The sequence below is a fragment of the Macaca fascicularis genome, chromosome 7 (assembly GCF_037993035.2).
Source record: "Macaca fascicularis isolate 582-1 chromosome 7, T2T-MFA8v1.1".
Classification (NCBI taxonomy): Eukaryota; Metazoa; Chordata; class Mammalia; order Primates; family Cercopithecidae; genus Macaca; species Macaca fascicularis.
Genome location: NC_088381.1, coordinates 45537692 through 45550299, shown reverse-complemented (window position 1 = coordinate 45550299; position 12608 = coordinate 45537692). Strand labels below are relative to the sequence as shown.

Below are 12608 nucleotides of genomic sequence, written 5' to 3'. Positions count from 1 at the left end.
CTGGGTTTAACAAGCAGAGGTTCAGCTTGCATATACTTTCAGGAGCAGAGGAAAGCCACGGTCCTGTGTTGAGAAGGAAAGTCGTATACCTTGCTGAACCTCAAGCTGGTTGGCAATGATGTCCTCAGGGGGGTCTTGAATTTATCTTCCCCATCCCTTCCAGGTGGTCCACGTTTGCAAGCTAGGGAAGGGACTGGATCGGGTGACATTGGACTTGCCCACAGAATCTGGATTTGCTGAAACTGGGGTCTTCCCTTGAAGCCAAAACTAGATTGAGGACAGATGCAAGAAAGGATGGCCTACTTTGCACAGCAGGGAGTCTGCTCGGGAACTTGCTCTCCTCAGAGAACGCGCAGACAGGAAAGCTGCCTGCCTTACAGGGACTTCAGATGGGAGTTCTTAACCTGGGTGCTGGAATCCATCACCCCCTGAAACTGCTTGCAAATATTATAAATGATGCGGACATTTTCTGGAGAAGGAGTTCAAAGCTTTCTGCAGATTCCCCAATGGGTCCTTGATCCAAAATAAATTAAGAACCTTTGCTTTACATTCCTCCCGAGATGGCAAGTCTTGGTGGGGGCTCTGAGAGGCTGGGGGTGACCCCGGCCTTTTTGTGCTCTGTGTGGCTTCCTCAGCGTGTCTCAAGGCGGGGCGTTTCTAATGTTCTGGTGCCTGTCTTTTCTCCTAGGAGGATGAAGAAGGTTATAATGATGGAGAGGTAGATGACGAGGAAGATGAAGAAGAGCTTGGTGGTATGGCAGCCTTTTTACTCTCAACTGGTAGCAGCCTGGCCCTTTTACTTTGGCCTTAGATCGCTGAGGCTCTGAGTCCCCTGGCAGTGGGCAGGACACTCCTGTCAGAGGCCTCAGGTTCCCCCTCCAGCTGTGCAGATGTCTTGCCTTGGTTTCCAAGGATGGCACAGCTTGGTAGTCGTGGGCCCCGTGGCTTCTCATTGGGTGGGTTGAGTTAAAGAGGTGGGATTCATAACTAATCTAAATGCCACTTTCTTGCTCTTCCAGAAGAAGAAAGGGGTCAGAAGCGAAAACGAGAACCTGAAGATGAGGGAGAAGATGATGACTAAGTGGAATAACCTATTTTGAAAAATTCCTATTGTGATTTGACTGTTTTTACCCATATCCCCTCCCCCTCCTCCAATCCTGCCCCCTGAAACTTATTTTTTTCTGATTGTAACGTTGCTGTGGGAACGAGAGGGGAAAAGTGTACTGGGGGTTGCGGGGGGAGGGAGGGCGGGTGGGGGTGGAATAAAATACTATTTTTACTGCCACTCTTTATTTTTTCCCCCTACTTTTTCTTTGTGTCCGGTTTTTGTCCCTGTAAATGCGATAGCTAAGTACACACTAAGTGAGCATTTGTTCCTGACTCTCAAAGAGGATGGTTTGGAGTTCTCTTACGTTTCCTGGTATTTCCCAAGTCTCTTGGGTTGGGTGGAAGGCTGTGGCTGGTCTCAGTTTGGTTTCTCAATGCCCAGGAGGGGCTGAGCACCAGCCATGTTTTTTTGCTTTGGTTCATGTGATACCTGCTTTTCTCGGGCCTGCTAGAGGCATCCAACGCCCTGGTTTGTAAATAGCAACCTAAAGGCGTATTTTGGCACTGGTCTGGGGACATTCCCCATCTCTCATCCCTTTTCCCCCTTCACAGATGGTGGTGGGCTTCGCTCTACAAAGAGGACTCTGATGTTACTCTTGAGAGCTTATGAGCCAGAGAGCTGAAAACGGCAGGCTTGTGAGTTACAAGGAAAATGGATTTGGTAATTAAAATTAAAAGAGAAGAAACACACCCTCAAACTTCAACTTCTTTAAAAGAAAAAAAAAAATACTGTCCTATCTTGTTCTGTAAAATATTAGAACGCTTTGTTTTACAAAAATGATGAGAGAATTCTTCCACATGTACTTCTGTGCTTAGAACATTTTTACAGTCCTAAGCGCTGGAGACGTTGCTGCATGTCGGCTGGGTTTTTTTTTCATACACCCGAGCACGGAAAAACTAACGCAAAATTGTATTTTCTTACCTAGTGGAAATCTGAAATGACTGCAAATTCCTAGTGAATGTACAGGTTTGCTTTCGTGTCCCTCTTCTGGTTGCTTTAGAAGTGACGTGTAATTTCTGAACCCATGTTTCATCTGTATAAAAGAACATCTGCACCAGTTTTTCTCCTGCCCCTCAGAAGAGCCAAACTTTGAGTTTTATGTCTGTTTGTCATTGATAAATTTCAATAAATCTTTTTATACAATTTTTTTGGGGATGGCTTCTTTGAGTCCAACAGGCCATTGATCTTGTCAAGATGCATTCCAGATGAACTGCTAGGTGAGGGGGAAGCTTCATTTTTGTTACCTGACAGAATAGCTTTTCTGAGATATATATATAATGTGATACTAAGTTTGGATATTTTTGGTCTTAAAGCAAGACTCAGTGGTGTATCTTCATTAAAAGCTTCCTTTAAAAAAGTTACAGAGTTACTAAAAAAACAAGTACCCAAAAATCAAGTTGGGCTAACCTTGGAACCTTGTTTTGAATATCTTTCATTGTTTTGTTTGTCGTATTGTAAAAAGAATGTATGGTTGAAAACTCAGGAATGTTTATAAAACAAATTATTTCACAAACCCAGAGGTTTACATATGGTGTTTTATTTTGTTACTTTACTTAACAGTATTAGAATCATTTCCTTGTACCTTTAATTTTCAAAAGCATGTATCTTAAATGGCTACATAGTAGTCCATCAACTATATTCTGATTTACTTAATTCTAACCAAATGGTTAGATGTTTTCGTTATGTCCAACTTACCCCTAGAGTGGATATTGTTATATTACTACTTATTCATACTTTTTGTGGATTTCTTAGTACAAACTCTTAGAAGTAGTACAGTCATTGGACCAAAAGCTGAAAACATTTATGAGGCTCATGTACAAGGTTCCATGTTTTCCAGAAGAGTTAAGCCAATTTACTGTGGTTGTTTATACATGTTCACATATACTCATTCTTATGTATTCATTCTTTACAGCCTTGAACCCACAACAAGCCCTAATTCCTTAGAGTGTCTTATAGTTATTGTGTGATTCCAGCAGTGTAAAGTGTTTCCAGAAGAGTCTGTGACCCACCTCACCCTCTGGGTGGTACCCTGGCACCTACTGCCCTTTGGAGCAAGCTGCCTGTGGTTCCAAGCATGGGATGGATGGGATGGAGAAGTGACCTCCTCCGGGCCAAGTGCTGTGCTAATAAGCACCTGGGCTGTGAAAATGAACTAGGCAAGCATGTTCTTGTGCCTCTCAGAGTGAAAGAACATGGAAGTGGGGTAAAATTGAGAGATACTCTGGTCTGGCCTCAGGTTTTCTGGCCCTGACTTCCCTCCATGGGGCCTTTAAGGATCAGGTGACTAACAGATACAGCAATAAATACCATAGGCCAGGCACGGTGGCTTATGCCTATAATCCCAGCACCTTGGGAGGCCAAGGCGGATGCATTGCTTGAGCCTAGGAGATCGCTTGAGACCCACGTGGGCAACAGAAGGAGATCCCGTCTCTACAAAAAATACAGAAATTAGCCAGGCGTGGTGGTGCATGCCTGTAGTCCACTTGAGCAAGGGAAATTGAGGCTGCAGTGGGTCATGATCACCCCACTACACTCCAGCCTGGACGACAGGCTGAGGACCTGTCTCACAAAGAAAGAACTAAAAAATATAAGGAAAAAGGGAAGGTGGTGAACAGGTTGATGTTAATGGGCCTCGGGGAGGAGAACCCTTTCTGTATTGATCATGCCAAGCATTCGTGTTAACCCTTGAGGAAGATCGTATTATGCCCATTTAACAGATAAGGAAAACAGGTCAAGTCACTTGGAAAAAGTGGAATCAGCATGCAACCCAGGCCCATCTGGGGCTATTTGCATTTCGTGGAACTTACGAGTGGCACAGAAAGCTCAGACAAAGAGGAGAGAGGGGCAGGGCTGGCTTTTCCTGAGCTCTTGCTATGTTCTAGGCCCTTTGCTTCAAATGCAGCATCTCATTAATCTTACCGAATCATCACAGCCACCTTAGGTAGATGCTGTTACCCTTGCTACACAGTGGCTTAGAGGGTAATGCCCAAGGCCATACAGCCAGGAAGAAGAGCACCATCAGGAACTAACCAGGTGTGCGATTCCAGAGCCGGCCCTCTTGCCTGTACCATAAGTGCCTCCCACGTCCTGACTCCTGCTCCCCAGATCAGACCACTTGTGTGAGTGAGGTGTGTTGGAGTAGTTCCTCACCCTGACCATCACGGCTTCAGCGAGGGAAGTTTCACCACTCAGTGTGCTAGTAAATGCCATAGGACAGACCCCTGAGATAGAAGGACTTAGGTTTCTAAGTCACCCCGTGCAACCCTCTTATTTGACCAAAGAGGAAATTGAAGCCCAGAGAAGGCAAGTGACGTGCCCAAGGTTTCACTGCAGGGGAGTGACAGCCAAGCCTGGAAACCAGGACTCCCATCCGTGGGCTTCTGCACCGTCTCACACACAGCTGTACTGTTTGGGTTGGGGGAGGCCAGCTGCAGTGAGAAGACACACCATGCAGTGTGTCTTCCAGGAAGGAAACAGCTGAGCCTTGAGTGAACAGGATATAGTGAGTACCATGGCCAGGTATGTGTTTTAGGTGGCTTTGGAATGCATCATAGGTTCTTGCTATTCACAGTGGAAAATTTGGCTCCCTGACATTGTCCTATCTGACACTGATCACCACTGAAGGGCTGCGTGTTTCCTGGTGCAGACCGGTGCCTGGAGAGGACAGTAATGACGATGCTTCTTGATTATGAGCTACTGTGTGTAATGTGCTTTCCATCCATTGCCTCCTCTAATCTTTGCGGATTTCACAGAGGAAACCGAGGCTCAGAAGTGAGACAACTAGCCCAGCTAGTAAGTGAAGGGCCTCAAAACGACATCCTTCTGACTCCAGAGACCTTGTTCTTAGCCACTGTGTTCAAAGTACCAGGCAGATGAGGGAAGGGGGGTTGAGCAATTCAGTTTGTCTCATTTGCTGACTTGCAAAGGCTGTTTTTATCCTGGTTTAGAAACTCATTGTTCATGGTTGGAAGAATTCCCACAGTGGGTCTCTAATAAGCAGCTTTGGACAACAGCAGCTCTAAGTCCCTGGTCCAGCCCTTGGACAGGCCCCTGGGACAGGCCGGCCCAAGGGTGAACAGGCCAAGGAGGGGGCTGGAGATGGTTGCACTGATGAGGGTAGGTCCCAAAGGCTGGGTCATCCGACTGAGACCCTCAAGTCTGGCGGTGGTCGCACTAGCAGAGGAGAGATTGCCAGACGCTCCGGAGTCACTGAGGCATCTGGAGGCTGCTGGCTCACTGCGAACTGGGGAGCTGATGCAGGGAACGTCCGTGGGGCTGCCTGCCAACCATCCGTTTTTCTTGGCCTAGCAACAACTCCAATGGACCATTGGAAAGACTCACATGGATATGGACCATTCTCCACTCCTGAAGTTCAGATGGGCTGGCCCCCATCCCTCTGGGTCTTAGGTAAGCAAGTTATTTTGTCCTGGCCAATCAGCCTAGTCCAAATCCTAACCACAGTGACTGGTACAAGGAAGGACCTGAAACCCAAATTGGTCAAATGAGGCTTGCTGCCTGAAATCTAGAAAACAAGAATCTTCCCATGGGAGGTGCTGGGCTAGAGGATGGAGGCCTGGAGTTGAGGAGGCACAGCACTTGGATAGAGCCAGGACAGAGAACCAGCGAACCTCCAGGTGATCCCATCCCATCCTGGGAGTCGTGATGAGTGCAATGAAGTGAGGACTCCAACAGATACTTACAACTTACTGTTTGCCAGGCACTATACGTTATTATTCTTGTGTTTCATCATAACCCTATCTGGTAATCATTATTATCCACATTTCAAAGATTGAACCCATCTAAGCGCTCAATATTGGCTGCTTAGTGCCAGACACAACAATAAATGCTTTATAAAAATCAACCTAGTGTTTCCCAAATTTCCCTGATAATCCCTGGGGCCTGTCAGACTGCCAGGCCTCATCCCTGGGAATTCTAGTTCAGTAGCCCTGGACTAGGGCCCAGGAATTTGTGATTTTAACAATACCCAGAGGATTCTCATCATGAGGGAAGTTTGGGAAATGCTGCATTAAACTCAATAGCCACAGCTAATATGGCCATACTCATTTAAACAAAAAAGTGAGGCTCAAAGAGGTTAACTGACCTGCCCAATATCACACAAGTGGCAAGCAGAATTCAAATCTGGGTCAACATGTCTTTTACACCTCTTGTAGAAAGGGGATGATAATAGCCAACTGTGTATCTCACAGGCTGTGAGATGATGGAAAGATGGTGTGTCAGTCAGTTCTTACCTCACTCTAAAGAAATGCCTGTCTGGGTATGGTGGCTCATGCCTGTAATCCCAATACTTTGGGAGGCTGAGGCAGGCAGATCTCTTGAGCCTAGGAGTTAGAGACCAGCCTAGGCAACATGGTGAGACCCTGTCTCTACAAAAAATACAAAAATTAGCTAGGTGTGGTGATGTGCACCTGCAGTCCTGGCTACTTGGGAGGCTGAGGTGGGAGGATCGCTTGAGCCTAGGAGGTCACGACTGCAGTGAGCTGTGATTGCACCACTGCACTCCAGCCTCAGCAACAGTGCAAGCAAGACTCCATCTCAAAAAAAGAAAAGAGTTTTAATTGGCTCATGGTTCTGCAGGCTGTACATTAAGTGTAGTCCCGATATCTGCTCGGCATCTGGTGAGTCCTCAGGGAACTTTTTTTTTTTTTCTGAGACGGAGTCTCGCTCTGTCGCCCAGGCTAGAGTGCAGTGGCCGGATCTCAGCTCATCGCAAGCTCCGCCTCCCGGGTTTAGGCCATTCTCCTGCCTCAGCCTCCTGAGTAGCTGGGACTACAGGCGCCCGCCACCACGCCCGGCTAATTTTTTGTATTTTTTTGGTAAAGACATGGTTTCACCATGTTAGCCAGGATGGCCTCGATCTCCTGACCTCGTGATCCGCCCGTCTCGGCCTCCCAAAGTGCTGGGATTACAGGCTTGAGCCACCACGCCCGGCCTCCTCAGGGAACTTTTACTCATGGTGGAGGTGAAACAGGAACAGGTCCGTCACATTGTAAGGGAGCAAGAGAGAGAAGGGGGGATGCCTTGCTCTTCTAAACAACCAGATCTCTGAGCGAACTCAGAGCAAGAACTCACTCACTACCATGGGGATGGCACCAAGCCACTCGTGAGGGATCTGCCCCACCCAAACACCTTCCATCAGGCTCCACCTCTAACAATGGGGATCACGTTTCGACATGAGATTTGGAGGGTACACATATCCAAACCATACCAGATGGGAAAGAGCAGTGGAAAGTGAAAATTTCTATTTTTTTAAAAAGTATGGTAAAGAAGCCCAGGCAACCCAAATATTTTTTGTAACAAGGAGAAAACAAAATTTTCAATGGCCCTTGGTAATTAAGACAAGCTTCTTAGAAGTTTTCCTCCCTTCCCCTTAAAAATTTACATTAGCAAAATCCACTCTGTTGTTTTTTGTTTGTTTGTTTATAAATGTAAGGGATACAAGTGCAGTTTTGTTACATGGATATATTACATAGTGGTAAAGTCTGGGCCTTTAAGTGTAACCATCACCTGAATAATATACATTGTATCCATTAAATGATTTATTTGTATCAACCACCACAGTCATGATACATTCCATGGACTCTCTTGGTTATAAAAAGCAATGGATTTGCCCTCTGGGAGTATCCTAAATCTTGCTGATGGCCTTCTGCAGGTGTTACACATTTTGGTGAGGCGCTCAGGAGTCAGGAGACCTGGATTCTCATCCTAACTCTGAAACTAACTAGCTGGGTAGTCGCCAAGTCACCTCTGTGTCCTACAAAAACAGTGATGCGAACTAAATGACTTTGACAGTCTTAGTCGATAGTTTGTTGTATTATTTCCCTCATTGCCCTGGGGCCTGTATTTACATCTATTTTGAACACAAAATAAAGCATTCCCCTGCCAAAACTCTGCAGTGGCAGTAGGAAGGGTCAACGTGGGAGAAATAGTAGCCTCTCTAGTGAGGCAGGAGTGTTTTGATGAAGAATTTGCAAAACGGCTTTCTGAGGTCTCAAAGTGTAGACCGATAACCTGATCTATACACACCTACAATTGCCTGGGTAATCCAACTGGCTCAATAAGGAAGTGTAGATAAAACTAATCTGTCTTGAGTGCCCCTTATGTGCCCAGAACTTGACACACATGATCTCATGTAATTCTCACAGCAGAATTCTACTTGAAGTAGCTATTATGATTTCCACTTTCCAGATGAAGAAACTGATGTTCAAAGACATTATGTTAAGTTGCTCAAAGTCACACAGCCAGGAAGGCACCAGCTGGTATTAGAACCCGTAGCTTCCTGGTCTAAAGTATGAAGCTGTTTCCTCAATTTTTAGGTCTTATGCAGCCTACAACGAACTGCAGCAAGATTCATCTCACCCAAATCTTGGCTTGATTAATTTCACACCTTTTCTCAAGAATCCAGCTCTCAGGCCCAGCACGGTCCTCCCACTCATCTCTGCAGTTCTCCAGACTTCCAAGCCTGTGACAAAACCAGTCTTTCCATAGTCCCTGGGAACAGATGTCTTGCAACAAAAATGTCTTGAACCTCAGGAACAAGGATAATGGATCTCTGCTTCTGGAGAGAGGGACACTAGATGTTGTGAAAGATCAACAGCAGCTCCTTTCAATGCCTGAAAAATAGGAAGAGGCAACACAGTTGGTGGTACCATCCTAGGCTAGAGCTAGGAAGCCTGTGTCACCTTGGACTAACTACCTCTCTCTACTCTCCACCTCCCAGAGTGTCAGGAGATACAGGACATCCATGCATGCTGATAGGAATGATCCAGTAGAGAGGGATGCATCGACGATAGAGGAGAGAGGGGGAGAATCTTTTTTTTTTTTTTTTTGAGACGGAGTCTCACTCTGTCACCGAGGCTAGAGTGCAGTGGCCCAGTCTCGGCTCACTGCAACCTCCACCTCCTGGGTTCAAGCGATTCTCCTGCCTCAGCCTCCTGAGTAGCTGGGATTACAGGCACATGCCACCACGCCTGGCTGATTTTTGTATTTTTAGTAGAGATGGGGTTTCACCGTATTGGTCAGGCTGGTCTCAAACTCCTGACCTCATGATCCGCCCACCTCGGCCTCCAAAGTGCTGGGATTACAGGCATGAGCCCCTGTGACCGGCCGAGAGGGGGAGAATCTTGGAGAAATTCAGAGGCATGGGTTCTAGCACATAAATAGAAGTTTGACCTTTGGAAAAGTACAGGACGCTTCATCCTTCATAAAAGGAGAGTAGGAGAAAGACTATAGGTACAGGTAGGTGGGCAGATTCGGTGGAGGGAAGATGGGAGAGTTCATGTTGGCTTTTAAAGGAAATGTGAAGCAAGGTCATCAGTGGGAGATGGGGGCACAGAAGGGCAGAATGGGAGTGGGAAGTTTGAGAGATAGGAGGCATGAGAGTTGTTTTGGGGGCGGGAAACTACTACACCAGGGAGGCATGGGAGAGCTAAATGCCCACTTATTTGAGACCAGTGAGCATGATGTTAAGAGGAGGCCCATCATCATGGCTCAGCAGCTTGAGTGCAGGCACCAAGGAGGCAGACAATTGCGTTAACTAGCCAGATGATTCTAATGAGTAAAGCGCAGGCCGTGGAGGATAGGGCATTTAGAAGACTGTAAGGATGGACCATGAGTTCTAAGCTGGCTAGGGAAGGAAGTGAGTCCGCATTGATAGTGAGAAGGTGGGGAAGGTCAACAGATGGACATGTGCTAGGGCTGAAGGGTTGCTGGGGTGGGAACATCAAGAAGGTCAAGGTGAGAAGATGGTGAGAAGGTCAAGGATGTGACCATGGGAGCAGGTATCTCATAGGATAGAGGAGCTGACCTTCACTGGACATGAGGAGGTTGCAGAACTGAGAAGTTGAGGTATTGGACAGTTCATTCTTGAGATTGTTGACATTGCTGAGAATGATAATAGGAATAATACTAGAAAAAAAAAATGAATCAAAGCTAGTCCTCATTCATGCAGAGGCCAGTTGCAGCAACGAAGAGGCACTCATGCCTCTTTGAAGGAGGAGGGAGGAGCCATGGAAGCAGTAATGTGGAACGAAGAACAATGCCCCAGTTCCAGGCTCTGGGGCCCAGGAAGGAGGGGCAGCCGTCCCTCTGGCTTCCTCATGAGAAGTCTGCAGGGGGAGTGGAGTTATCAGGCAGGGAGCAAAAGAGGAGGTTCAGCAACTGCTTATCAATGGACCACACATGGTCCCAGCAGGTTGAGGACGTGAAAAAAGTAGAAAATAGCCCTTGTTTTTCCCGCTATAATGTTCATGTATTTTCTTAATTAATTTTTAGAGACAGGGTCTTGCTCTTTTGCCCAGGCCGTAGAGCAGTGAAGTGATCTTAGCTCACTGCAGCCTCTATCTTCTGGGCAAATATGATTCTCTCACCTCAGCCTCTCGAGTAACTGCCTGGCTGATTTTTTAAAATTTATTTATTTTTTGTAGAAACAGGGTCTTACTAGGTTATTCAGGCTGAGCTCAAGCAATACTCCCACCATAGCTTCCCAGAGTGCTGGGAAAGTGCTGGGATTACAGGCATGAGCCACTGCATCTGGCCACAGAGCACTTGCAGTGCAGCTAGTGAGACTAAGGAATGGAGCTCTTTTTTTTTTTTTTTTTAGATGGAGTCTCATTCTGTCACCCAGGCTGGAGTGCAATGGCGCGATTTTGGCTCACTGCAACCTCTACCTCTTGGTTCAAGTGATTCTCCTGCTTTAGCCTCCCAAGTAGCTGGGATTACAGGTGCATACCACCACACTCAGCTAATTTTTGTATTTTTAGTAGAGAAGGGGTTTCACCACATTGGCCAGGCTGGTCTCAAACTCCTGACCTCAAGTGATCCACCCGCCTTGGTCTCCTAAAGTGCTGGGATTAGCAGCGTGAGCCACTGCACCTGGCCTAGGAATGAAGTTTGTAATTATATTTAATTAATTTAAGTGTAAAGAGACACAGGTGGATATCATATTGCACAACACAGCTCTAGGCTTTGCGCTTCAGGGTCCTGAGCATATATATGGAAGGAAGTATTTTTAAGCTGCTGATGTGGCAGGGCTAGGGCAGGCTACAGAGCCAGATTTTTCTGTTCCAGTGCTTATGGATGTCCACAGAGATGCTGGCTGTCTTGGGTTTTGCTTGTCTTCTCTGAGTCTCTGGAGATTGCTGGCCTCTCCTTTTGAGGGCTGCCCAACTTCCTGCAGCCTCACACCCTCACTTCTCTGTTCTAACCAGGAACAGATGGCAGTCACCGCCTGTTGCCTCCGATCCACCCACCCTCTCAGACCAGTTCTGGCAAGAAGTTCACTGACTGAGCATTCACTTTCCAGATACATAAGTCAGGTGCCCCCTGTCACCTCTGGCCAGTGTTCCAAACTTCATCGTTAGAATTCAAATGGCAGGGGGAAATCAGGAACACCACAGTACCATCCAAGCCCCATCCAGACCATACAACAGGTGTTTTGCACAACTGCAACCAAGGTTCCTCTGTCACCTAAACATGATGGCAGCTCCAGGGCCACAGGCATTCAGTTCACTCTGCTGTTCTCTGCATGACCCAGGCAAAAATTAGCTGCCTAAGCTGGTTGGTTACCAACACTGGGAAGCTCCCTGATTGGTCAGGTTCTGGCTTGGACACCAACCCATGCTTCAATCATCTGGTGAGGGGGCTCCTGCTTTAATTTATAGGCCCCCTCAACTGTGCAGAAAGAACTGCCTGGGCCCACTTTCCCAGAAGAGGCTGTGGGCGTGCTCACCACTTGGAGCTCCACGGATTGTCTAAGGCAGCAGAGTGCCTGAGTCTGGCTGCCCACACTTCAGCACTCTAGATCCCCCTGTCTTTGCTGGCTTCCTTGAACCCTATTCATATTCTGCAGATGCTTACCTGACTTGACTGGCCTCTGAAAGTCTCTCTGACCTCCGTCATTTTGGTTCCTGGCACAGTCCTTACTGCTCCTTACCAGCTCCAAGCTGTCGCCATTCAATTCCTTAGCAGGCAAAGCGGGGCAGAAATATGGAGTTTCTGCAGTGAGGAGTCTTAAACAAGAGGATAAACCCATGGTTCTGTTGACATTGTGGAGTCAAACTTCTCGACAGATTGGTTTTTAGGAAATGGACCACACTCCAGAAAATGGTAAACGAGAGCAGATATATAAAGATATAGAAAGAGAGATTTTTTTTTTTTTTTTTTTTTTTTTTTATGAGACGGAATCTCACTCTGTCGCCAGGCTGGCGTGCCGTGGCACGATCTCGGCTCACTGCAACCTCCACCTCCCAGGTTCAAGTGATTCTTCTGCCTCAGCCTCCCAAGTAGCTGGGATTGTAGGTGTTTGCCACCATGCCTGGGTATTTTTTTTTTTTTTTCAGTAGAGATGGGGTTTCACCACATTGACCAAGCTGGTCTCAAACTCCTGCTCTCAGGTGATTCACCCACCTCGGCCTCCCAAAGTGTTAGATTACAGGCATGAGCCACCTCCCACCTGGTCAAGAGCAGACACTGACCACCATAC

General features: G+C 46.9%; 1 protein-coding gene across 1 annotated transcript in view; it reads left to right on the top strand.

Moving 5' to 3' along the window:
* The window catches only part of ANP32A (acidic nuclear phosphoprotein 32 family member A), a 40515-nt gene extending 38264 nt beyond the window's left edge, over window positions 1-2251 (top strand). The window contains exons 6-7 of the mRNA XM_005559910.5: window positions 689-752; window positions 1020-2251. Coding sequence (XP_005559967.1) covers window positions 689-752; window positions 1020-1081 — 126 coding nt within the window. The 3' untranslated portion in view covers window positions 1082-2251. The remainder of the gene's footprint in view (window positions 1-688; window positions 753-1019) is intronic.
* Window positions 2252-12608: the final 10357 nt, after the last annotated feature.